Source organism: Perognathus longimembris, chromosome 15, assembly GCF_023159225.1.
Source record: "Perognathus longimembris pacificus isolate PPM17 chromosome 15, ASM2315922v1, whole genome shotgun sequence".
NCBI lineage: Eukaryota > Metazoa > Chordata > Mammalia > Rodentia > Heteromyidae > Perognathus > Perognathus longimembris.
Window position 1 is genome coordinate 39,351,512 of NC_063175.1, and position 27,532 is coordinate 39,379,043.

The 27,532-nt window shown below is 41.8% G+C and overlaps 2 protein-coding genes and 1 long non-coding RNA gene across 6 annotated transcripts in view; 2 read left to right on the forward strand and 1 right to left on the reverse strand.

The window, feature by feature from the left end:
* Nucleotides 1–10,574, forward strand: part of Katnal2 (katanin catalytic subunit A1 like 2) — a 36,567-nt gene extending 25,993 nt beyond the window's left edge. For all 3 annotated transcript variants that reach the window (XM_048363693.1, XM_048363691.1, XM_048363692.1), the window contains exons 12-14: nt 7,756–7,918; nt 8,917–9,019; nt 9,485–10,574. In XM_048363693.1, the coding sequence (XP_048219650.1) occupies nt 7,756–7,918; nt 8,917–9,019; nt 9,485–9,624 (406 nt within the window). In that variant the 3' untranslated portion in view covers nt 9,625–10,574. The remainder of the gene's footprint in view (nt 1–7,755; nt 7,919–8,916; nt 9,020–9,484) is intronic.
* Nucleotides 10,575–11,440: 866 nt separating this feature from the next.
* Nucleotides 11,441–23,558, forward strand: LOC125363838. The gene is made up of 3 exons (XR_007213359.1): nt 11,441–11,451; nt 13,163–13,182; nt 23,346–23,558. It is a non-coding gene; the product is annotated as an uncharacterized LOC125363838 (long non-coding RNA).
* Hdhd2 (haloacid dehalogenase like hydrolase domain containing 2) overlaps nt 13,909–27,532 on the reverse strand; it is a 32,420-nt gene continuing 18,796 nt past the window's right edge. The window contains exons 5-8 of one of the 2 annotated variants that reach the window (XM_048363137.1): nt 21,158–21,374; nt 18,302–18,365; nt 15,055–15,172; nt 13,909–14,878 (exon numbers count right to left, since the gene is read on the reverse strand). In XM_048363137.1, the coding sequence (XP_048219094.1) occupies nt 15,069–15,172; nt 18,302–18,365; nt 21,158–21,374 (385 nt within the window). In that variant the 3' untranslated portion in view covers nt 13,909–14,878; nt 15,055–15,068. Of the gene's footprint in view, nt 15,173–18,301; nt 18,366–21,157; nt 21,375–27,532 lie in introns of both variants that reach the window. The other variant, XM_048363136.1, reaches the window with a different exon arrangement.

A 27,532-nucleotide genomic window follows, 5' to 3' on the forward strand; every position in this document is an offset into this window, starting at 1 on the left:
GAGTTCAAGCCCCAGGACCAGAAAAAAATACTATAAAACAACTGAACTTGCTCTTATACAGAAGGGGGCATATTCCATAAATCATTCTGTATCTTGATTTTTTCCCCTCTTAACAAAATATCAAAAAATCCTGGAGATTTTTCCACATAAGTAAGTTCTTCATAACACCTTGTTGTTCCAGCAATGAGATGTCAGGTAGCCTTTGCTTACCCAGCACTTCCCTTCCAAAGATGCCTTTCCTGCTTTACAGCATCACGGAAAGGGCAAGAATAAAGTGAAAAATAGTTCATCCATGTCATCTGGCATGTAAATAAGCAGTGACATATAGCAAATGCTGCAATTTTAATATTGCCACTTAAAGTAACAGCTATGTAAGAAATATAGCAAGTACAATTAGGGCTAATTTGACTCACCTTTCTTGTTGAGCATTCACAGGCTTAGGCCCAGGAGTTCAGAGGGAACAAATTGCCAAATGGGGCTAGTAAGAAAAATTCTAGCTTTCAATGTCTGTTTAACCCAGTGATAGTCTGTTCAAATAAAGTGTGAAGAATGTTCCTTGTTTCCTACAAAAGAGCTAGGAATATTTTTTTTAAAGGGAGTTTAAAAATCAAGTACTTTGTATCACTAAGTTGTGGATTAAAAAAAAAACAAAAACAAGGACCACTTTCTTTGAATATTAGAATGAAGCAAAAGAGCCAAGAGATTGTTGCACTGGGAGTGAGATTGTCTTGATTGGTTGTTGCAGTGGTTGGAACATGCGCAGTGAGCCCTTTGTACCGTCTCCTGACAGCTGCTTCCTTCCCAATCACATTTGAGACACCTAGAAGCAATGACCACCTTGATGGCTTTTCCATCCCTTGTGTAAACTGACTTCTTCCAGTATGGACTCCCTCTACTTTCGTATGCTATTTCTATAGAAATGTATCCTTGTGATTGAAGAACACTGTAGACATAACCCGGGTTCTCCCCATAATAACCACAACCCTTTCTGAGCACTGGGGAGAAGTTGTGGTCTCTAAGGTCCTTGTGCCTTGACATAAGATCAACCCTTTTCAAATATGGCCTGCCACAATTGGGTAAGCATTATGCACATAACAGCACCTAGTGGTCCAGTAGTTTCCAGTAGTGATTTGACTGGTTTTCCCCATGGCAGTTGCAGTGTCCAGAGCTCAGCTATGGTAAAGCAGTGAGTGAGTTGCCTACAGATGGAGGAAAATACCTAGAGGCAGTATACAAGATACGATTTGTTAAAACTTAGTAATAGGGCTGGGGATATGGCCTAGTGGCAAGAATGCTTGCCTCGTATATATGAAGCCCTGGGTTTGCTTCCCCAGCACCACATATACAGAAAATGGCCAGAAGTGGCGCTGTGGCTCAAATGGCAGAGTGCTAGCCTTGAGCCAAAAGAAGCCAGGGACAGTGTTCAGGCCCTGAGTCCAAGGCCCAGGACTGGCCAAAAACAAAACAAACAAACAAAAAAACCCAACCAAAAACCAAAAAGAAACTTAGTGATAGGAGATTGACTGACTAGCATGGAAGCAAACAAGATAGACAACATTACAAGTGGTGGCTTGGACTAAGCAGATAGGTGATAGACTAGACTGGAAAACTTGCTGAAACTTTGGGCAGTGTCTGCATTCAACCAAGAACACCTCTAAGTTACAACTCTACTGCAAGGAGAGAGAGGGGCATCATCAGCTAGATAGCTTTGTTCTTGTATAATCATTCCGTCATAGCTGACTTAGCAGGTGGAAAGGCAGGAAGTGGGCTCTCTTCTATGTCACACTAATGTACTCTTTGTGCCCAGCATGTGTAAAGGGGTTATCAGTGGCTTTCCAGATAGCTCTTATCCCAACATTCCCATCTCAGCCCATTCACATTTATCCCCTTGACTTGAGAATGGAAAGGGTCATTTCAGGGACATGACAGTTGATAGTGACTCTTTTTCTTAGGGATCACAGAGCAAACTTTCTTAATGTTTCTAGAAAGCTACTGTCTTGGGACGTAATTCAAGTGGTAGAGTACATCTCTAGCAAGTACAGGGTCTAGGAGGTGTTAGGAATAGCTCAGAATGTTGGAGTGGCACATAGGAATAAGGACATCAACCTGAAAGGAACTCAGCAGGGGAAAGTTTGCTTCTGCCGAACGGTGTGCCATCCACCAAAAATATGGCAAACAAACACTCAGAGCAGGCAGGCGACTCCCTTTTTATCTCTAACCCAGCAGGCCCCACCCCTCTGCTCAGATTGGCTGAGCTCAAGTTTGCAATCTGCAAAAGGATGTGGCTTAAGTAACAGGAAGTAATTAAATGCCAAGGAGCTTCTAACAGGATGCCAAAGTGTTCAGGAAAGAGATGTATGTAGATAAAATGTAATCAACAAGGGCAAAAATATCTAGCCAAAGCAAGAACTTTTCAGAAAAACAATTCTTTAAAACTTCACAGAAAGGAAGCAAACTGCTTTGATAGGAAAGAGACTTTTCTCACAGAGGGAAACAGATGGATGATGAATTTGAGGCCAACTAGGGCAAAGTCAGCAAAACTCCAATTTTGGAAACAAAATACAAACAAAAGGATCTGAGTGTGGCCTAAGAGACTACTTGCCTAGCATGCTCAAAGCCTAGGTTCTATCCTTGACATGGAGTGTAGTGTGTGCGTGTGTGTGTGTGTGTGTGTATGTGTGTTAAGGTGGCATTGTGCATGTGACTCTCCAAAAATAAGATAGGATAAAGCAATACTTCCCACACTTATTTAACCCCAGAGTCGTTTGCACAAACATATTAAATCTCATATAAAATTCCATTGGGGGCGGGGAGTATAATCTTTTGACTTCTCTTTTTCTGGAAAGTTTTTAATATGTGCCTTCTATGACTCAACTTCCAGCTTGTTTCCATGAAGATAAAGGTGTGTGTGTGTGTGTGTGTGTGTGTGTGTGTGTGTGTGTGTGTGTTGTGATTTCTTTCTAGGCCTCTGGTTAGGCTGAGCATGCTTTTCTGGGGGCATTCCTGTCTGTGCACATTGGTAGTTCCAAGTTACAGGTGTCTCCAATTCTCATCAGGATAAGCGAAATAAAGTGAAACCACAAGTCCTTGCAGCTGTTCTCTATTACTTAGGACTAATGGTGACTATAAAATACTAACTTTCAATAAAGCAGATTTATTTCCTAACTAACTCCAGGACTTTAAGTAAGGAATGAGGTCATTTTGCACAAAAACAGTCACCTTGCACCTAAGTCTATCCATCCATCCATCTGAGTAGGATTTCTTGAGCAGCTACTGAATATTCTGTTTGATGAGGAGAGGAAGAGAACCTAAGACATGGCCCATGACCCTTGGCCTCTGGAAACTAGTCACTGGTGGGCCAATGCGTGAGGTAAAAGCTCAGATGGCTTCAAGCTGGGTTACTACCAGTATCAGGGCAATGGTACCCACAATAAACAGTTAGATAGATAGATAGATAGATAGATAGATAGATAGATAGATAGATAGATAGATAGATGGATAGATAGATAGATAAGAGCTAGTAAAAAATGAAATGACAGCTTTTATTTTTTATAGGGCCTTGCTCTGAGTCTGTTAAAAAAAGACTTCACTTTTAGTGGGAGAACCTGACCCAAGTCAGAACAAAGATGGCAAGAAAAAGACTTAGGGCTGATAGGCAGAGCAGTTTGACTCAAGTAGAAAGAGAGAGATGGGCACCTTCATGCAGTGCTTCCTGGGGAAAACAAAAGAACCCTCAATGCTTTTGTCACCTCACCCCCATTATCTACCCAGGAACGTGCAGTTCCTCAGTTGGCTTCCCAGGGATCATGGTGGTGATGGCTGGACAGCCAGGACTTGGCTCCTAAATCCAAAGCTTACTTCTTCCTCTCCATGCTGAAGTAGTAACATCTTGTCACTATGGAAGGAACAAATTTGAATTGTTCCATTGCTATATTCTTTAAAATGTGGGAATGATTGTGGATCCAGAAAGTACATGGTTCCAGAGGAGATGCTGGCCAGAGGCTGAGGAAAGGCACCTGACGTCTGGTGCAGGTGCTCGGTCATCAGCTGCCTGGCCTTGTGATCCATGTACACCCATAGTGGGGCCGGGCGAGCTGCATCTTCTGCCGAGCGGTGGCAGAGCCGCTAGCCAGGGCTGAGCAGGCTCCGAGCTCTCTGAGGCCTTTGCTGTGATTCACGCCACCGCTGATGTCTCACCTTTGCTGGTTGTTTCTCCCTGTGACTTTCTCCTTCTGAAGAGAGTTATGAGAACAGAAGAACCAGTGCAAAAAGAAAAGTGTGGGAGCTAGGGGTTGCTACACGTTACATGTTTATATATAAATATATTGGCATCAAGAATGATTCCTGGGCACATTCCATTTGTCCTTTGTTTCCTCCCTTGTTTGATTTTATTATTATTGATGACATTAAAAGTGCATACATCAGGCCTGGCTGTCATAGAGTTGCACTTATTTTGTACCCACAAGCAGTTTTGAGATATATCTCTTGCTTTAGGGCATTAATTGATCAATACAGACATCTGTAGTAGTGAAGAATTCTCCCCACCCCCCTCCTATATTCTGAAGTATTCTGGTCTTCCTATAGAGAAGTCATTGAATGGAGTAGAGACTAGAAGTCGGGGCTGTCCAAATTGGCAACTTCAGATGCTCTTTTCTGTCAGTTTCATCCCCTGACTGAGATATCTTCCAGTTCCTTCTAAGGGCTTCAGCTCTATGCCAAGGCAGCACTGGGCTGTCACCTCGCTCACCACCCAGGAGACGCTGTTCTCTCTCTGCATCTGACCCTCTTAGCCCTTTGGTTCTGTTCCTTCTCCCTCTTTGGAGAGAGGCCGCTGGTGTTTTCCTGATAAAGTATAGGTTAGAAATTTTGTTTGGGCTTTCCACGTTGAAAATGTTCCTAGTCTTTCCTCCAACTTGATCGATAGTTTGATCAAACTATAGATTTCTTTATTGAAAATTATATATATATATGATATTGTCCTATAGCCAAAACTTCCTGGAACATTCATCCTGCTGCCTCAGTTTCCTTAATGCTGAATTATAGGTATACTCAGCCAGGCCAGGCTTGTATGCAGAATAATTGGTATTTACCATAAGGTGTTTCCTTTATGATGGAGAACCCGACAGTAACCAGATGTTCTTCATAGTAGAATGCTGTATCTCAATGGTGAGACCTGGAGACATCTGGAACCCTGTATGATGTGCTATGAAAACACATTACCTAAGAAACTTACTCGCCAAAAATGTTTATCTTTAATCTAATTAAGCATTTTGAACTAATTTCCACCTTAGAAGATAAGTGATAGAGGAGCACCATTCTACAACTGGCCTTAGTTATGGCTCATGCTGATAAACCTAGCTACTCAGGAGACTGAGATCAGCAGATCAAAGTTCAAAGCCAGCTCAGGCACAAAAGTCCATGAGACTCCATTTCCTGTTAACCAGCCAAAAGGTAGGCCGGAGATATGGCTCAAGTGGTAGTACACTACCCATGAACAAACATGGTGAGCAAATGTGAAGTCCTGAGTTCAAACCACAGTACTAGCGCACACACACACACACACACACACACACACACACACACACACACACACCCTGAGAGCAAAGAGAATGATTTAGATCTAAGATAAATTGAAGAGACATGACCATATGCAATATATATTCCTGGGATTTGGACTCAGACAAAACAATTAAGAAATGTTGTTGGAATGATTGGGGAAATCCCCGGATGAGATGAGCATTAGACACTTTATGGAGACAGTCCCAGTTTTGCTAGATGTCATAATGCTATTATGTAATGATGTAAAAACTGTATCAGATATTCCCTTTCTGGGAAATGCATACTAAACAATTTATGGGTGGGTTTTCATGATGTAATCTACTTTGAAAAAATTTAGTAAGGACTAATCCCAGCAACGCAGCCAGGTGCAGATAAGATTATGGTTTGAGAACAACACTGGGAATGTTAAGTAAGAGATTATCTCAAAAACCTAGCCAGGCTGGGTGCCAGTGGCACACATCTGTAATCCAATCTATTCAAGAGTCTGATCTAAGGATCGTGGTTTGAAGTCCAGAAGACTCTTATCTCTAATTAAACACCCAAAAGCTGGAAGTGGAGCTGTGGCTCAAGTGGCATGGCACTAACCTTGGGCAAAAAAAAAAAAAAAAGCCCAGGGACAGCAGCACCTAGGCCCTGAGTTCAATCTTTGTGCTAGTACCTACATACTTATACCCTCACACACACACCCCACACACTACTAAGAACAGACAGAAAAATAAAGTTGGGCATCAGTGGCTCATGCTTGTAATCATAGCTACTCAGGAGGCTGAACTCCAGAGGATCATGGTTTTGATGCCAGTTGTGGACAGAAAAGCCCACTAGATTCCATCTCTGGCAAAAAGCCAGACTGGAAGTATGGGCCAAGTAGTAGAGCACCAGCTGGGCAAGCATGAAGGCCCAGAGTTGAAATGCTAATACTGTGAAAAAATAAACGATATATTAAACAGATGGGGCAAAAGGTTAACTTTCTGAGCCAAGATGGTTAAGTCTATGGAGAGTCATTGTTGTATTCTGTTTGTGTGACATTTCCATATTAAGATGTTTAGGAAAATAGGCTGCAGATGTGAAACTGCATGACCCTGGATAACAGAAGCATACAGGGGTGTCTGAAAGGCTCACACTGGCACCAGGAAGAAGCCTAGCAGTGCTTATCTTTCTGGAACAATAGAGTGAGTTGGTTATTCACTCCAGAAAAGATGGGATTTTCAGAAAAATTAATGTGCCTCCCAGAATGCCTAAGTTATGGTTTGTTGGGGATTCATCTTGGCCTTAAGGGAGGGAAGGATGATGAGAGCGCTCCCGAGACGCCGCCCTTCCCCCAAGCAGTGTGGAAGTGAGCCACACCTATCTCCTTCTGGGTCCGGAACCAGAAGGGGTAGCTTTGAGACCACCCCCCACCTTGCGCCAGCGAGCACATGTGCTCCCTTTTCGAGGGCTTTGCCCAGAGGGCGGTACTATGGGAAGTGACGTTAGCCCATGAGGGAGGTCCTTGGGAGCTGCTCTTGGATGGACAAGCTCGCCAGCCTATCGCCAGCTCCTGCTCAATCCTCCTCCTCATCATTATATTACTGTGAGCCCCTCCCGATTAAACCGGATTGCTCTCCGAAGCGTCTCCGAGATCTGTCTGCGCCTGGCTTCCTTGGTGGGTAAGGAGGGAGGAAAAGGGGATCTCGTTCGGCCATGTGCACTTTAGGCTTGCCCGAGTCCCTCGCTCCACCTTGGCCGCCCGCGGGTCGGGCGCCCAGGGGAGAGGGTGGAAAGGGGAGCACTGATAAGGGAGTAAGCTTAGCATCCCCGCACCAGGGGAGGTAAATCTAGCCCGGCAATGGTTAGATATAACATACTTACTAGCAAGGTGAGAGTCAGCAATGCCTGTTATAGCTGCAATGAGAATGCACGTGTTTAGGTGTTCTTGGTTGGGCCCCTCCACCACCTGCTCTCACTTAAAATTCTGTCCTGTATTTGAGGAGTGTTGAAGGGCCTTCCTTCCTCTCACATTCCCTCCCTTCCTTCCTCTCACTTTCTCTTTGCTTTCTTACTCCCAATTCCTTCTTTAAGCACCATGGAGTAATTATCCTGTCCACTCAAGTAGCAATAGTTAAAATGCAGACTTGTTTCTAAGTTGTTCTTGAAATGCAGTTGTTTATGCTCTGTGTTTGTTGCCTGGTTCATTTCCTGGTTCTGTTGTGGTTTCAGGGAGCTGGACTGTGCCATGTTACGGCGCCTGGAGAAGAGGATTCTGGTTGATCTCCCTAGCCAAGATGCCAGGAAGGCCATGATCTACCACTGGCTTCCCCCCGTGAGCAACAGCCAGGCCCTAGAGCTGCGGACAGAGCTGGACTATAATGTCCTGAGCCAGGTGGGCTGACGTGGTGGGAGTCATGTGTGGGCCACAGGCCCAGCACCTGAGTGTCTAACACCGGGTCCTGTAAGGAGCTCCTTCCTTGACACCCAAGCTGGCCCAGCAATGCAGTGAGCCTCTTCGTCTTGATGAACTCCTGGTCACTTGAAAGCCTTCCAATAGGAACAACATGAACTGGCTTAGATTCAGAGAATCTGTGGGCAAGCCCTGACTGTTGCTTATTAGCTGTGAGAGCTCATGGATGGGACTTACTGAGCTTCATCTTGACTAGTTGTAAAATGAGATAAGCCATCAGAAAAGCTTGAGGTTCATGTCTGTTTGCCCTCAATATCACCTGTACGCAGCTCCAGGGTAGCCGACATGTTACCTGCTTAGGGTAAACACATGAACCTGAGGTTCTCCAACACCTCAGAAGCTTTATTTACAAAACCAAGAAGGCGTTTGGGCTGTAATGGCTCATGCTGGCAATGCTAGCTCTTCCAGAGGCTGAGATCTATGAATCATGGTTCGAAAACAAACAGGCTGCAAGTTCCTAAGACTCATCTCCAATTAACCAACAAAAAAGCCTGAAGTAGAGCTCTGCCTCCAGTGGTAGAGCACCAAGCCTTGAGTGAAAAAACGCTAAGGGACAGCACCCAGGCTCTGAGTTCAAGCCCTAATACCAGCACAAAAACAAAACAAATAAAACCCAAGTGTCTGCCACATTTGTTTGTTTTCAATTTGGGTGCAAGGACTCTCTACAAACTAAACTTGAGTGGTCCAGTCCTTGGCTGGCATCTTTCATGTTTGGATGGCATGAAGATCGCTTCCCAGCTACCTCGGGAAACCATGCTTTTTAACAGCATCTGTCCCTCCAGCATTACTTAGCTGGGAACCTTTGCACACTGGGAGTGAGAGTAACAGAACCTAAGCTAGGGGTCCGATGCTGAGTGCTGCCTGTAATGGCTATGATCGTTCCATCTGCTGACCAATGGCTGGGCTTGTGGCTCTTTCAGGAGACAGAGGGCTACTCGGGCTCGGACATTAAGCTGGTCTGCAGGGAAGCAGCCATGAGGCCTGTGCGGAAGATCTTCAACACACTTGAAAAGTACCAGTCAGGTATGTTTGGTGTTTGTGTTTAAAAATCCAAGGCCCACCAGCAGATGGAGCCAGATGCCTGTTTTTTGACAGCAAGGAGCTTTTGGGTCACATCTGGTACACTCAGCCCCTCTCCACCTATGTTGTTTTGGATTCACATTGTCCACAGTTGATGAACTCTTCAGATCTCTGCCTTTTTATTTTCCCAGTTGGGCTGGATCCAGTTGAGATACTATATAAATATTAAATAATATTTTGATGATGATACATTTAAGTCACTTCGCATGGGGTCAGTCCGGGCTTCAGGGGCTAGCTCTCTTGCACATTAAAGAATTTCTCCTATAGACATGTTTTTGCCTTGCCTCTGTGCAGCATTAACCATTAAGAATGCTGCATTATGCATTGTCCTGAAGCAAAGTCAATTAGCCTTTCAAGATCATTGATCACTAGGAGGTTGACTGGTGGGCTGTGTCTCTTTGTATCTAGAAGACAGGAATTTCCCTGGGATCCAGCTGGATACGGTGACCACAGAGGACTTTTTGGATGTGCTAGCTCACACCAAGCCCTCAGCAAAGAATCTGACCAAGAGATACACAGCCTGGCAGAAAGAATTTGAGTCCGTTTGAAACCACCCTTATCCTGACCTGGCCAGAGGTATTTGCATAAGTTGGAGAAGAACTGATTGGAATGGAAAAGAGAGATTATTTTTCAACACTGGATTAATTTGGGCAGCTTTCATTTGGGAAACAGAGACATTTTTATTAATATTTCATCATAGATGCCAGCAACATACTGAAGATTGCAGCTCCATGTATATGTTCATGAGGGTTAAGCAATAGACTTTCCTCACAGTTAAGACTTCATAAAATTCTGATTTCCTGTAGTGTTTTTAATTTGTGAGCTGCTTTTTTCAGTTTGAAGGTAAAAAATCTTTCTAAGTATCTACTCTTTTCTTGCAACATATTCTCAAATCTGTCAGTCATCATCATTCTCTAAATGGCCAAACATATCAATCAGATAAACATTCTCTTTTTGAGGGGGTTGAGTTGCTATTAATATCCTTTTTTTAAAAAAATGTTGAGGTATGATCCTTCTAATTTGTTCAGGGCTTTTATGTTGATAAAGTTTTAAGTTCCATCTTACTTCCTGTGATCCTGATACCCTGTAGAGGAGGGGACCAGAGAGCTACTGCAGATAAGCAGATTTGTACTTACTTTGTTTTCAGCTCTGCATCTCACCCTGGCCCACCAACCATTCCCATTGTCTCCAAGGCCTTAACCTTCATGATGCCGTTTCTCCAGAGAATGGAAGACCTCTATTTCCTTGACTTGCCTGGGCGGTGGGGGTGGGGAGGTCATCTGGCTGCTGGCAGGGAAGGGTTTCTGGGAGTTAAAATACAAATATTTAACCACAACCAGTCTTTTCACCAATTTTTAATCAATTTCTTTTCAACCCCACTTCATACCTTACTCCTCACTCCCAGGAGCAAGTTTTTGAGGTTCTACAAGATGGATTTTTGGTGTATTTTCTTTGTTCTAACTTCAGTTATCGACACTGTACTTCCTTTTTGGTTGGACATTTTTTTTTTTGTCAGTCCTGGGGCTTGGACTCAGGGCCTGAGCACTGTCCCTGGCTTCTTTTTGCTCAAGGCTAGCACTCTGCCACTTGAGCCATAGCGCCACTTCTAGCCGTTTTCTACATATGTGGTGCTGGGGAATCGAACCCAGGGCTTCATGTATAGGAGGCAAGCACTCTTGCCACTAGGCCATATTCCCAGCCCTGGTTGGACATTTTGCTGTAGGGTCTTATGATGTAGCCCAGGCTAGTCTGAGACTCAGGATCTTGCCGTCTCAGCCTCTTGAGTGGTGTGGCTGTAGGCATGTGCTATCAGGCTCAGCTTCCACTTGCTTTCCATCTTCAAAATTACTGTACTGCTCGTCACTTACATCTCCTCTAACGTTTTTTGTTGGCTGATCATGTGCATTTATAACTTCTTTATTCATTTCTCTTATTTTAATGAGGCTTTGAAGAGACCAAATAACACATACTAGGATTATCTATTATAGTCTCTGTAGCTATTTTTAGGTAGATTAAAAGTATATTGCAAATTTATATAGGAACTTGGCCTTTTAGTAGTTTTGAGTAAATTTTAACTTAACCCACCATGTGGTATTTTCTTCTAAAGCTAAGGTCACAATCCAAACATCTTTAAAAGTAAACTAAGCTGGGTATGGGACCAGCAGAGGCGGGACCAGACTCAGCTGTCACTCAGCCCCAGGGGAACATGGAAACTTGGACCTCTGTTTTCCTAGAAAACCCAGTGACAGGTCTGTAGTCACACTTCCTGCTTCTGGTTCTTCTTCCTTCTCTGGTTCTGACTGTGGAAGTCACATGTTTTGCTCCCAGATGTCATTTAGATCACCAAGAAGCCATATCTGCTGGACCATATATATGTACCTCAAATAAATCCAACCTCACTTCTACTGGGTTATCCATCCCTCACTGGTCTCATTGCATTAGATGGTTGTGTGCATGTGTGTATAATATTGCCTGTTCTCCCTCTTCCAATGTGAGCTCCATGATGGAGGTACTTTTTTTTTTTCATTGTTAATTCAGTGAATGAACATTTTCAAAAATGTTCCCAGGCTGACAGCCTCATTCGTGGTGACTGTTGTTGCCAAGTACTTAACATACTTCACATGGTCGTATCCCTAAGAGAATGTGTACACTGCTTTGAATGTTTCTGTCATTATATGTTCAGAAAGATTTTTATATGCTTCCATCTCCCAGCTAGGAGATATGTGTCATAGGAGGCAGAGCTACATCTTCATGATCTTCCTTGTTTTAGCCATAGGAAGCATTTGATAAATTTGCTTTTCTCAGGCATATCAGCCAATGAAGCAGTTTAGATATATATGACATAAAGCACTGGAAAAAGGTATTCAAAAGTGCTTGAGATAGGCAGTTTATGTGGTGATAAATGATTTCTAGTGCTCTGACACCTCATTACTGCCCCTTAAAGACCACAACATGCTCTCAGCTACTACACCGTGATGGCTGGGATCATAAAAAAATCAGCAAGGGTCTTGTGCATTTATACTGGAAAAGGCCTTTGTGACTCAGGCCAAATAAATGTGTTAATGCAAATGGCTTTACGCAAATGATTGCTAATATGAAAAGGGATTACTACCAGAGGCAATGTTTTAGTGAAATAGATTAATGTAGTTTTAATAATTGCGTATCACAGGTACTAAAGGACTTCAGTTTCTTCCTACAATGATCCAAGACCAAACAAACACAATAAATGTGGATGTTTTTAACTTCCCCATCCAGCAGGTTCCTGGAGTTTTAAAAGGTGGATTTAAAGGTGAAGCAACAACACCATCATTCCAAGGAGATTCCTGACATGTTACAGGCAGAATGTGGTGGGACCACCACTTAAAGTGGGGTCCCTTTCCTTGTTCTGCACCCTCATCAGCTCTGGCACATGGAAGGCTACAGGAAGGTAGGGCTGCTTCCTGCCAGACTGTAGCTAACACTGAAGCAAATGAAGCTGGTGGGGGCACCATCATGCCTCAACTGGATCAGCTCCTCCACAGTGCGCAGGCGCCAGCTCTCAGCAGGCGCTTCGTAGCCGCCTCCTGGCTCTGATGGCTTCTCACTACCTTTCTCACGCCAAGATGTCAGTCCGTTTTCTGGTCCAGATGGGATCATAGTAAAACGGATACAAACACTGTCCTTTAGGTCAGTACCATAAGATAACCCTTTAATTAAGGGATAGCTGAAGAAGTCCTTTACATATCTGTTACAGTTCTCCCATGAGGACCTCCGTGAGGTCCCAGATAGACTGACTAGCTAAGACTGATATTTACTGGAATGTTTATACAACTTTGATCTAAAACAAGATTAAAAAAAAAAAAGGGTTGGTGGTACTGGGGTTTGAACTCTGGGCTTCAAGCCATACTAGCAGCCCTTTTTGCTTCAGAGTACCAGATGCATTATTTCCACACTCTAAAGGGCTTCTCCTTTAGGTATCTTTCAGGCAGCACTGAAACAGAATCACCCTTTTCCCCTTCCTACCAACACCTATGCCTTTCAGCATTAAATTCCTTTATTTACACTTGTTTTTGGGGCTCAATTACCAGCTGAGGGCTTGTGTTGCAGATATATATATAGAGAGAAAGGTCCAGTCCTTATTAGTGGAGGGAAATAAATAAAGGCCACCTGTGCAGGAGGCGGCCAGTGTCTTCCCACAGGTAGGCAGACATCAGAGAGGACATGGGAGTTGAGCCTCTCCGTGTAGGGTAAGGTCAGTGTACTGTTTGACTCTTCAGGTGGAAAGCTGCTATGCTAAAGACTCTTCTTACATGCTTGTTTCCCACAGACTGCTGGGCTGACATGGCAGGAAGCAACCAGTGAACATATATTTCCTGGGCAAGGTATTATTGAACTAGGCACCCAAACTGGAGACCCAAGTTGATTGTGGCCCATTCATCCGGCATCAGGCAGTGCTGCTTTCTCCTTACAGGCAGCTTCATCGTGACCAAGTCATCAGGCAGTGCAGGATCTCCCGATCCTGAGGAAGGTGTTCTCCACCCAGACAGTTCATTCTAGGATTTCTAGTCCAAGTGCTTAGTATACGGTTCGTGGATCTAAGGCTCCCAGTCAGAGGGTGCCACGCACCAGGAGCTCTGCTCTCAGCCACTCCCCCATGCCCTTCCTACCTGAGGGTGGAGGTCACACCACATCTGTCTTTTGCACTCTAGGATATGTAAGTACTACACTGGGATGCTTTCAAAATCAAGACTGCCATGTACTTAGCTTTTCTCACCAAAACGCCACAAATTTAGCTGTGTTCCCTCCCCATCCAAGACCCAGCTGATCTCTAAACAAGCATCAAAACCCGAAGCTCATTAACATGTGCACGCTTCAATAAGGTGAACTCTACAATGATGTACAATTACACTCTAATAATTCAATGCCCAGGAGCCCTGTAAAACAATTGCCGGAGCCCAGGATTATCACAGTATGCAAATGCACTAGGAAAATCATTACCTACTCAGTCCCCTTCATTTGGGCGGGTACAACGTCAGAATAATCCATGCTGCAAGACGAGATTTCATTTTACAGCTGTAGTAACCAAGTACATAAAAGCCTGAATCTGTCCCAGTAGTTTCTAAGAGATTTTTCCCATAGTGTCAGAGGCAAAAATAATGAAATCTTGCAAATGTACAGTTAATAGGACCCTGGTGGACTCTAACTTCAAAAATGCATGGTCTATAAGACATTAAAGGCTTGATTTTAGTTTCTGCACTGTTCCTGTTAATAACAATGTCTAATTAAAACATCTGTAAAATACTGATAGTTTTAATTTTACATAAAATTTCCAAAACAACTGTTACGCAGTATAATAGGTACCCGCAATGAATAGGTTATTAATGGAAATATTATCTTAAATTAAAATCGGCTTCTAAATTTAAATTAGTCATCTCTGGCTAATGAAGAGAAAGGAAGTCACTCATGCTGGGAATATAACTGAGAGTCTCATTTCCAACATCTGTTAAAGCCCCTTCCCTGGATCACTTGGGCTGAAGGACACTTCATTTGGTTGCCTCTGTCTGGTGCTCCACTTGGCACTTCTGCTCAGATTCACAGTTGAACTCAGTATTAAAACGAGAGCCGAAAACAGCTCTCAACTCAGCACTTTCTGATCTAAAAAGCACATTCAACTTTATTCAGACCAATTTCCCCTCTCTGTTTCCACTGGGGTGACAGCAGGAGCTTCTCCCTCCCCTGCCTTTGGAAGCTGATGAATATTTGAAAAGGAATGGCACACATTCTCAGCTTGCCCTTTCTTTGTATCTCTTCTTCTTTTACAATCTGTAACAAAAGGGATTAGCAAGGCTTAGTGCAGGACGCAACTCAATACTTTCTCATTAATGTAGAAAATAAAAAAAAGGGCTAAAGCTAGATCAGCACTGGGCAGTCTATGTCTCTGGATGCTGGAGGAGGGAATCCTTTCCAGACAACAGGAGCTGGGTTTCTAGGCGCCTCACATTCACTTGACGGTTCAGAGTAGATGCTGCAGAATGTGGTCCACAGCCTGAGGGAAGCTCTCACAAGTCAGGTAGGGAGGTGGATTAATTTTTTCTTCATCTGCTGTTCGGTATTTCCCTGAAAGAAAGGTAAAGCCAATGAACACAGACTATAGCTAGAAAGCCAGTTGATCACCTAGAAGAACCTAGCAGGCCCGAGACCACCCTTACAACTACAGCAAACCAGGAGCTCGCCATTGCCCAAAGTATCTTCACCGAGGCTTCAGGACACTAGGGGCCAACTGCAACCAATGTCACAACAGCATTTCCCCAGGTTCCCTGTCTTTCACAATGGACAGTGATAGGAACCAGGTCAAGTTAAGGTTCCTTCAAATCATGGCTGATGAAATAAACCCCCTCCACCTTATAGACAAGAATGGTGATGAAATCAATGTAAATGGAAGCCTTGACCTGCGGGGGCTGGGGGGTGGGGAGGCTCCTCAGCCCCTGTGCTGTTGTCCAGTGCAATCCTGGGAGCAGTGACCTATTTCTTTGGCTGTCTGCTGGGAGCAGGAAGGTGTGATGGATGCTAGCTCTAGGCCAGAGGCCAGGCAGGACAGGGTGTGTACCAGGTACCAAGTGTTAGGCACACTGTTTAACTCTCCTGACTTTGGGATACTAGGAGGCCTGTTGTTCCTGAGCCTAGCACTCGATTGGACACTCCAGTCCAGAGGAACCAGCCCACACGGTGGTATTCGAGAGCTTTTACAATGGAATCACATGGCCTGGTCCTTGCTCAACCAGCCTCCTAGCACCCTGCAACTGTCTTTACAAGATTCCCAATAATGTGCAAGTATCGGTGTGTTAAATGTCTGTCTCACATCTCTGAAAGCATGGATGCCTGCTCTCTTATATGCCCCAGTGGACTTCCAGCACCTGGCATTATGACCAGCACATGACAAGTATTCCCTGATTCTATTTAATTTAAATTTTATTGTTTTGAGAATGAATGGAAGGGGAAGAGGCAAAGGAGAGGACAGGAGGAAGAAAGGGAAGAAAGAAATACTGAAAAGTGCCCCAGCCCTGGTCCAGGGAAAGGCCAATTGCCTTGTAGCCCTTGAGCTACTCTGAACTTGCCTCTCCCTTTGTTTTCTCATCCCTATTTCTGTGATCTTTTATTTATGTTTTTTTATGTTTTTGCTTTCTTCAGTGTTCTCTGACTAAATTGGCCTCCCCAAACAATATATTCATTGTGATCTACAACTCCTCCTTTAGGATGTTTTGCTCAGCAAATACACAACCCTTCTTCCCCACGTGGGCTCTGGGCTAGAGGGTGCTTCCTGTCTTATGCTTCTCAGTTCTTACAGGGAGGGAATCGGCACCGGATGCACAAGTCATTGAGGCATACCTCACTCGCCCTGACACCCTCAAGGCTCCTGTCCACACACCATGGTCCCCACTGCAGCTTCCACCGGTGTTTGTCCCCCCACCCCCACCCCAAGCTTAAATCTCATGAGTGTGACATCTTTGCAAGGTTCTACATGACCTCATGTATATGGTAATGTCTACTTCTGTACCATCTACTTCCTGGACCCAGTGGTCAAAGGGCATGTACGCCAGTGCCTCTGAAGCAGCCTGTGCTTCTGCAGGAAGGAATGGTAAGCAGTGGGAGGCTAGGCACTCCTGTAAGACAAAGAGCAATCTTTTTTCTTTTTTCCCCTAGATGGCCCTTTCACATGCTAAACAGAAATTCTGGTTAGGATAAATCAGAAAGCAAGTGTAGAGTGAGCATCTACCATGTGCTGCCCACTGAGAAACAAACTTGCTGATGACTACTCACAAAAAGTACTTACTACTATGAATTAAAATATTTAGAGTAATTTTAAATATGGGAAAGTAGAGCACTTGTCTACCACAATAGGTTAAAATGTATCCAGGAAGCTGGCTGTTACTGCTTTTAGAACAGTGGGCTTCTTCTCGATTTTTCCATCCAAAGACAAACAATACAAATGGGTCTCCTTTCATGAGAGGAACTTAGATGCCTTACTAATTACACATGTTAGCTGTGATACTGTTAGGCCATGGGTTTCACTTAGACTTACTCAATGTCTCTGATTTAGGCTGGTCATAACCTAGTGCTGGTTATTAGAAAGCAGGGCCAATGGCCAGTCAGGAAGGACGAGCCATTCCTAGCACTGCACAGGTCCAGTTTGGGTGGTTAGTATACATTTTAAGTTAAATGAGCTAAAGAAAGAAAATGTCCACAGGCACAATATCAAAAACAAAAGTAATTATTCGGGGTTCCTCTCAATGGTCAGAAGATAAAGTTGCAAAGGGCAGGAAATCAAAACCAAAGAACAGGGAGGCTGGTGAGCAAGGCTCATTTTCTTGACTTCTATCATGGTTCCTCTTTGTGCTTGTGTCACAGGACAGTAATACTGTTCCTGGGTAGACTGGGATCATTTTGATGGAGAAACTTGAAAAAAAAATGTTCCTGTTTGATTCTGGAGTAACTGTCTGCAAGGCTCCAAGGGCTTAGGCCTTGTCAAATGATTCTTATTCAACTGTAGCTCATGGATATTTTTCTGCTCTCACTTTTAAACTCAAAGCAGTTTGTATGCCATCACTTTTTCTTGAACACATACCACTGCCACTTTCTCTATAAGTTTCCCTATGGAAACTCTTCTGTGACTTTGTTTTGATCATACCAGAGTTTCACACAGCTAGTTAGCACAGACCTGGACCAACATGCAGGGCCATAAACCAGTACACAGCAGCCATAATACTGAGTCCTCTTCAAGAAGTGTCTTTCCTTCTCTTATCAAGGATGGCTATCTCTGGGCAAGTGCTATAATACTTTTTTCTTTTTTGCCAGTCCTGGGGCTTGGACCCAGGGCCTGAGCACTGTCCCTGGGCTTCTTTTGCTCAAGGTTAGCACTCTACCACTGGAGCCTCAGTGCCATTTTCAGTTTTTTCTGTTTTATGTGGTGCTGAGGAATTGAACCCAGGGCTTCATGTATGCTAGGCAAGCACTCTACCACTAAGCCACATTCCCAGCCCTGCTATAATACCTCTATCTCTGGTCTTTCAAGCTTTGTGCAGTTTAGGTATTCTTCCATTGTTTCCTAAATCCTAATCTCATTTCATTTTTTGCTTCATAGTAGAAAGAGAATCAATGTATTTCTGCCACGTTGGCAAAAGCTGTTGTTTGTGCAATTGTGAATTATACCATTCAGTTTCTGAAAAGGCACATACAGAAGATACGTACCAGTTTTAACTAAGATGCCCAGCATACCGGCGTTCTGGGCCCCACCAACGTCATCCCTGCAATCCTGAAAAAGCACAAAAAGGGAGCTTAGTCCAAGGCTTTCAGTCCATTTACCAACAAACCCTACCAACGACTGACTAGGCTGTGAGGGCCTCTTGGAAACTCTTAAAACAAGCTTAGCAACTAATACCCAGGGTACTAGAACCAAATGACCCTGGGTATTGTATATATGTTTGTCTGAATTAGGGAAGGAAAGAGGAACATCAAAATGGTGAGACAAAGAGTAAAAGATGAACCAATGCAACAGCAATACCTACAAGACAATATGTTGTAAACTAATTGTACAATGCGGGGGGGGGGGTATTGGGGGAAGGTAAGATGGGAGAAAGGTAAGAGGGAGAAGGTACAAGTTTGACAAGAAATGTACTTACTATCTTATGTATGTAACTGTAACCCCTTTGTGTATCACCTTGACAATAAAAATAAATTTAAAGCATAAACAAACAAACAAAAGCTTAGGAAGAGTACTTGGAGGAAGTGAACCACATTTAGACAGAAAAGTGCAAAACAGAAGGTGTCACTAGGCAAGGAACCTCAGTAACTGAATGAAAGCAGTGATGACTCTTCAAGCACCATCACCTACATATGCATCTCTATCTCCTCATAGACTATGAAAATTGGAATTCTAGGACTGGGAATTTGGCCTAGTGGTAAAGTGCTTACCTCCTATTCATGAAGCCCTGGGTTCGATTCCTCAGCACCACATATATAGAAAAAAGCCGAAGTGGCGCTGTGGCTCAAGAGGTAGAGAGCTAGCCTTGAGCACAAAGAAGCCAGGGACAGTGCTCAGGCCCTGAGTCCATGCCCCAGGACTGGCAACAAAAACAAAACAAAATTGGAATTCTATGCATTTGGCAACTTATACAGTTAATAATCCAGCTGAAGTCAGTGGTGGAGCTAGATTCAGAAGCTTTTCTGTGGCCCATGTCAAATATTATCCTTATTTTTCCATTATATTGGACATTAGATAGAATCAAGTCAAACCAATATACTTAAACAGACTGTGTTAGTATTTAACCAGACAGTCTGATGCTCACTTCTCACTCAAAAATCATAAACCAGTCTTCTTACTTAAGACAGGGATAAGAGCTAGGAACTGATTACTCACAAGCATAACACTAGTGACTCGAGGCTGAGGCCTGGAGGACCTCAAACCAGTCTAGGCTAAAAACTGGGCTGAAAGCATGGCTCAACTGGGAGTGCCAGATCTAAACAAAAAAGCCCAGCACTCAAGTTATAACACAAACACACAAACACACACACACACACACACACACACACACACACACACACACACTAAAGATAAAGACACTTGCTAGAGCTGGGTGTTGTGGCATGTGCCTATAGGCTCAGCACTCCAAAGGCTGAGGATCAATTGAGCCTTGGAGTTGAAGGCCAGCCTGGGCAGCATGGTGATATCCAGCTCAAAAAACAGCAACAAAATAAATAAGTTCCTAAAACAAAACCTCCCAAACTAGGACAGTCAAATAAAACCAACGTGAATGCAAGTAAAAATCCAAGGCCTAGAACAAACATGAAAAAGATCAATCCTGTCATCTCATTTCTGTAAGCAGGATTCATTCACATGGTCCCTGAAGAAATTTTCTTGCCTTTTATCATTAATATTGTTAACGAGTCTTGAAAATGAATTTCCAAATGTCAAAATCATCACTCACATTAAACCTTTTCTGTTTGCCCTGTTGAAGAAATGAGACTGGGGATATAGAAGAAGTAGGAAAGAGGGACACAATGAACAAAGGAGAGAGAACAACAGCCACTCTCTTGGGTAACAAAGAGACTTGAATACAGCCGTTGCATGACCCTCTCCTCCCGTCCTGTCCCAGTCCTAGGATCTTCTGGAGTCTTCTGTCCCAGAGGACCATCTCTTCATTCACGTTTGTTTAGGCAAAGGACTGCCAAGAGGAAAAGGTATAGCAGGAAACTATGATCTCAACAATTTTCGGTTGGTATTTAAAAAATAGATAACATTGGGAAGACTATGACACACTGCCACCATCACTGTGAGTTAAGAAAACTAGGAGGGAGTCCAGAGGTCTACTTCCAGCTGTGCTACTAGTTAACTGTGGGGCTACGTAGGACATTTGCTTCTTGGATTCAGTTTCCTAATGCATACAATGAAGAAGCTTGGATCAAATAATCCTGGAGGCTGTTTCCAGACGAACTCATTATTTAAAAATTGAAATAAGCTTTGCCACCAACTTACCGGGAGGTTGTGCTTCCTACTTCGTTTCCTATCACAGCACACTTTAGAACTGTTTTCTTGCTTCAGTAGGTCAATTTGACAAGGTACTCACCACCCAGGCCTTCCATGCATTTCAGGCTCAGCATGAAATGCATAGCCCTCCTACCCAAAGGGCAGAGAAGTTCAACACCTTTTAGCTATGTATGGCATCCTGGTTGGAAACCTTTTTCAAAACCAATGCTAAGAAGAAAATAATGTCAGACTCCTTAACTAAAGGTTATTCTCCATAGTTATAATAAAAAATTAGGTTTGTATTTGAGTTTTCTTTAGACAAACATCTAAAACATTTCATTGGCTTAAAATATTGTCTTTTGAATCATATATGTGCCATCAAACTATGGAGAAATGTCTGGACAATAAAAACTTCAGCTCTTTAGAAGAACACCATTGAATAGAGACAGGAAAGTATATTACTGGTAGCCACTTACTACTGTCTTTATCGCAAGCAACAAAAAGTCTGCTTCCCTAAAGCAGGGCGTTGAAGCTGGTTCCCTGGAGCAAACTCAGGACATCTCCTGGGTGTTTCTACTTACATCTCCTATCATGACGGCCTCCTCAGGTGCATAGCCAGTGTCTCGTAATGCTTCCAGAAAGAATGTCTTCTCTGGTTTGCCCACTACTGTGGCTTTGGTGTCGGTGGCATACTCTAAAGCAGTCACAAATGGCCCTGGCCCCAGGGCTAAGCCATCTTTCCTCTTGTAATACCTGGCTTTGTGAATCGCTATCAAAGGTGCCCCATCCAGGAGTAACCTAGAGATACAGAAAGAGAAAGGGGGCAGGTAGTTAAAAATAGGCTTTTATAACTAAAAAAGAATGTCAGATTCACAAAGTGGCTTTATTCACATTCACAGAAACAAATAGTTTCTTATTAACTTTTAATGACTTGCTGTCTTTTAATGAATTCACTTAAGAACTGCTGGGAATTACACTCCAATACATAATAGAAAGGTGATAAGATTATTAAATTTGGGATTGCTTCAACCTTTTACCTTTAGTGGTTTCAGACACTTTACCCAAATCACCAGGGAACGAGAATTAAGAAAACTACAGCTAAATAAGGCACTCAAGGGAAGAAGCTTAACTTAATGAGACAAGTTGTTCCCACCTTCCCTAATGGCAAGCAGGAGGCTCCAGAGCTCTGACAATGGTTGTTGCTGCAGTGACTTATGAGTGCACTTGTGAAATATCTGGACTCCTGTTTGCTCTACTCCAAAATGTGAGTTTCTTTTTACTTCAGAAATTTAACAGAGCTTTTGCTTATAACTTGACCTGTGCAAACTTTCAGAGTGCTTCTGATTGTTGGCAAATAAAGACTGCCTACAATGGAATTCCCCTACAGGACAACCTATATTCTCCCAATGAACAGGAGATGCAGAGGTTTCAGTTTGATAATCAAACACTACCTGTAGCTGAGCATCCTCCTTTATGATGTAGGCAAAAACACAATGAAATCTCCTCAACTTAAACCTCACACCCAATCCCCTACACCTGCCACTTACTTCAATACTGCAGCCTACAATGCCACAGAAGTAGTCACAGTAATTATTCTCTCATGCAATGGAAGATACAATCTATTTCTTAAGCTGCTTTTAACCAATGTAATAAATGATCTCACTAGCTTACTTTACTCTAAGTCATCTCCTTAGTTAAAATATTTAGTATGTCCATGGAGAAAGAATTCAGCACATCTTCTCCTTCACAATTATGAGTAATTAAGCACTCAACTATGAAACTGCTAAATTATTCTTGTCAGTGGGCATGGAAATAACTTCCTGTGGGAGATGCAGAATTCAGACATTTATGATTAAATATTTTATTAAGTAAAACCCAATACTGGACTATTACAAGAGCTTACTGTTAGTTACTACAAATTACTCACAGCACAGTACAGATCCTTCGGACTTATTCACTAATAGTACAAAGTAATTTCTAAAAGCAGATCTTAGAAATCAGCTTCAAAAAACTTGTGAAGCTCACCTGCTTTCCTTATAAGAACCACTGTTAATAGAAATAAGACATCAAAGGGTGACTCATCCATTCTTTTTCACTCCACCCCAATCCCATTTATTTGCTTCTCTACCACAGAACTGGAATTCTTTATGCAATAGACCTCAAAATTGCTTTCCACTTACATAGCCAAACTAAAAACTCATTTGATTTAGCTTTGTTAATATTTTATTATATATTAACTGAGGATGAGACTTATCAGCTTGATTGATATATGTACTTAATTCCTATGGATTACTTTAGTGCCTTCCCTGGAAAGGCTGAACCTGTGGTTCCACTACATTTCTCTAAGTGGGAAATGGTTTTGCACCAGGCAAGAGGTGATGGGCATCTCACAAATGTGACTCCCACAATGACTATTCTTCTCTGCATGGCATATCTTCACTAGGTCTTGGAAGACCAGAAGAATATTTAGGATGGACTGAAAAGCAAATGTTTTCTAGGACACAAATTTAAAGATTTTTACAGGTAAATACCTTAAATACATAATATATGTAAACATATTTATATACAAGCATGTTATGTATACATATATGTGGTGATATATGTTATGTATACATATATGTGATATATATGTTATGTATACATAACATACATATATGTGATATGTTATGTATACATGTGATATATGTTATGCATGCATATGATATATATATCACATATATGTGATATATATCACATATATATCACATATATATCACATATATGGGGGAGAGGGAGAGAGAGAGGAGAGAGAGAGAGAGAGCGCACACACAAGCCAGGCATTGTGGTGCTTATCTATAATCCCAGCACTTGGAAAGCTGAGAATGGAGGACAGAGAATTTAAGGACAGCTTGCCTCTACATTATAACTCTGTCTCACTAAGGAAAAAAAAAAGACATTTCGATACTTGGAATGATTTTATATCTATATGTAGGTAAAGGTTTGGTTATTATCATGATCAGAAACAATACATTAGCAGGAAATTTTCTACAAATATCCTATGCCTACTGAGGTATAAAAAGAAAATGAAAAAAGGTAAAGTAAGGCCTGATACCAAAATCTCTGCCTATAAACTCTAGGTAGGCAAAATAAAAATTTTAAAAAACCCTAAGGCAAAGCAGCAAGGGAAAGGTGGAGGGATAATTAAATTTAGAACCAAAAGGTTCCAGGTCATTGTGCACAAAAAGTGTTCATAAAGACCCTATCCCAATAGAAAACAAGCGCCATCTCTCATCTCAGCTACAGTAGGAAGCGTAACAGGAGCCACATAGTCCAGGCAAATGCAGGGAAAGAGTGAGACCCTATCCCCAAAATAACCACAACAAAAGAGGATGGAGGCATGGCTCAGGTAGGAGAGTGCCTGACTAGTAAACACAAAGCTCTGAGTTCAAATCCCAGTATCACTACCAGAAAAAATTTTACAAATAAATCATTAGAATTAGCAAGTAAATATAAAAGCTTGCTGAATACAAGCCTAATATATATGAAGTCAATGAAATTTCTATTGTTAGCAATAGCAGTTAAAAATCAAATTTAATAAAATATTACATTAGCATCAAGCAACAAGAAAACCTAGGATTGACTAAAATTTCTAAAACACACAACCTAGAAACTACAAAACATTAATGAAGGAATGTTAAAAAAAATCTTAAATAAATGGAGGCACATTTCATTTTCATAGACTGGAAGACAAATTATTATTCAGATGTAAATTCTACCCAAGTCCATATACTTAAGAAAGTACCAACCAAATGTAGGGCAGGCCCTTTACATGAACATTTTAAAATTCTGATTCCAAAATGCATATGAAAACTCAAAGAACGAATAGCTTAGATAATCTTAAAGAAAAATAAAGTTGCTCTAGAAACAAAGCCTTATGTATAGTCACTTGATTTATGTCAAGAGCACAAGTCTTAATTCAGAGGAAGATTAATACATCTTTGTAATAAATAAATAAATATATATATATATATTTTTTTTTTTTATATTTTTTTTTTTTTTTGGCCAGTCCTGGGGCTTGGACTCAGGGCCTGAGCACTGTCCCTGGCTTCTTTTTGCTCAAGGCTAGCACTCTGCCACTTGAGCCACAGCGCCACTTCTGGCCATTTTTTGTATATGTGGTGCTGGGGAATTGAACCCAGGGCCTCATGTATAGGAGGCAGGCACTCTTGCCACTAGGCCATATCCCCAGCTCTGTAATAAATATTTTTGGAACAGTTGAATAGTAGTAGAAAAAAAAAGAACTCTTAGCAGTTAGAGTCCTCTCTGGAAAAGAAAGAATTCATAATTATTCAAGTAGGTCTAATTGTTAAAGGCAAGACAATAAGGCTTACAGGAGAAACCATAGTATCTTCATGTCCTTGGGAGACAAAAGATTTCTTGGATGAGACAAAACAAAATGCTGACAAATTAGACTCAAAATCAATAACTGGGCTGGGAATATGGCCTAGTGGTAAAGTGCTCGCCTCCTATACATGAAGCCCTGGGTTCAATTCCTTAGCACCACATATATAGAAAAAGATGGAAGTAGTGCTGTGGCTCAAGTGGTAGAGTGCTAGCCTTGAGCAAAAAGAAGCCAGGGACAGCGCTCAGGCCCTGAGTTCAAGCCCCAGGCCTGGCAAAAACAAACAAACAAAAGACAAAAAACAAAATCAAGAACTTCATGTTCTTATACATGAATAGAGTGAAAAGACTAGCCACAGATAGGTGTAACATGTGCAGTATATATATAGAACCAAAGACTTGCCCACAAAACACATTAAAAAACCTACAAGTCATAAAAAATAACAACCCAATCGGAAAAGGTGAAAGATTTTCATGAGTACATCGCAGAAGTAAATATCCAATGGTCAATAAGTATGAAAACTTTGAACTCTCATTTGTAGCTAGCCAAGAATGTATGACTTAGTATAGTCACTTTAGAAAACTGGTTAGTAATGTTTAGAAAGCTAACCAATTACCTTTTATCTAGCAAGTTTTAGGTTTATACCCAAGAGAACTGAATGTATATGTTCTCCAAAGATATGTAGAAGGATGTTTAAAGTTTATTTACTCACATCAGTAAAACTGGAAGCCCACTAACAGCAGAATTGTGAAAAATTCATAAACTACTACACAATGACATAAAACACATAAAACAAAAAGTGAAGTATTGACATATATGACAACTTGGGTCAATCTCAAACACATAAAAACATGCGGCAATTATAAGATTTCATTCAAGATCAAGAACTGGCAATACTAACAGAAGCCAGAGCAGTTGTTCTTTACTGTGAATATTGTGGGGGTTTCATAATATTCACTGTGCATGTTATGCCTTAATTTAGAAAAGTTACTAACAGATTTATTTTTGTGGCTTACTTCCCTGAAACTCAAGTAGCAAGAGTTGCTTTGATCATAAAAGGAAATCCCCAAATTACAAAATAATGGCAGAAATTTGAAAATTCAACCCAGTTCTGTATTCTGATTTTCAAATTTGTGCATAAGTTTCTTCATCTGCCTATACAAAAGGAATGATTTATATAACTTGAATTATGTAAATTACTCATATCAAAAGTTTTTTTATACTTTTATTTCTGGACTTTAAGAAGATTAAAATAACAATCAGAAACATTTGAAATTTGACCTTGCTGCCACAGTTATGAAATTCCTGGTGCCCTGGGCTCTACAATACTTGGAAAAGATTTCAGAAGTTACTATACAAATTCAGTAATAAGAGGCTCTTATTGTTGACTCTTTTCTCCCTTTCTCTTCTTTCTTTACTAAAAAAATTATACTGGAGTAATAAGCATTCTTTTTTCGTTAAAATGATATGTCCCCAAGCAAGCAATCTAACAGTCAACAGAAACCATTATGATAAGAATCTCTTCCCCACAAAAACAAAAAATACCAAAGTCTGTCACTGAAATACACTGGAGGGACCCTCAGACCCTATAACAATAGGAAGGATGGACATTAACAAAGCTTCAAAACATTATTCTTGTTTTGTTTTTTGCCAGTCCTGTGGCTTGAACTCAGTGCCTGAGCACTGTCCCTGGCTTCTTTTTTGCTCAAGGCTAGCACTCTACCACTTGAGCCACAGTGCCACTTCCAGCTTTTTTTTGTATATGTGGTGCTGAGGAATTGAACCCAGGGCTTCATGTATGCAAGGCAAGCCCTGTACCACTATGCCATATTCCCAGCCCCTTCAAACATTATTCTTAAATGAGCTTCCTCTATGTGTAACAACATCTTCCTAAGCTCCTCAAGAAGCTGGCTAGCAGTTGCTCTTAATTTAGGGGGGGGGGGGGAAGGAATAAAAATCAAAACACGAACTTCAAACTTTTTCTAGGTTAAACAACTCCATATAGTTTTTCTCTAAAAATAGTTTTCCTTTGAGTTGACAAGTATGTTCTTTTTGGGGGGATGAGGGGTGGGGAAAAACGGTTCTGGGGATGAAACTCAGGGTATGGGTGCTATACCTGAACTTTTTTCCTCAAGGCTAGCACTCTACCACTTGAACCACAGCTCCACTTCTGGCCTTTTTTGCTGGCTAATTGGAGATAAGAGGCTCATGAATTTTCCTGCCCTGGTTGGCTTTGAACCATGATTCTCAGATCTCAGCCTCCTGAGTAGCTAGGATTACAGGTGTGAGCCACCAGCACCCAGCAGCAACTAGGCTTCTTAAAAAAAGGAGGAGGAGAGAAGTAGTAGTAGTAATAGTAAGGAAAAGATATTAATATTGTTCACAAACATATTATCAGAAGTTTAACTTCAAAAGCCTGAAAACAGCTGTCAACTGGGAACAAAAGGTATAACAATTTATTGTTTGTTAAAGTAGGGCATGATATAGCACTTGAATGTATTTCAGAGTATTTAGGAATATAAAAAAGAATACTGAATCTAATTTATTTGTTAGGTTTTTCTGTTTGTTTTCAAAT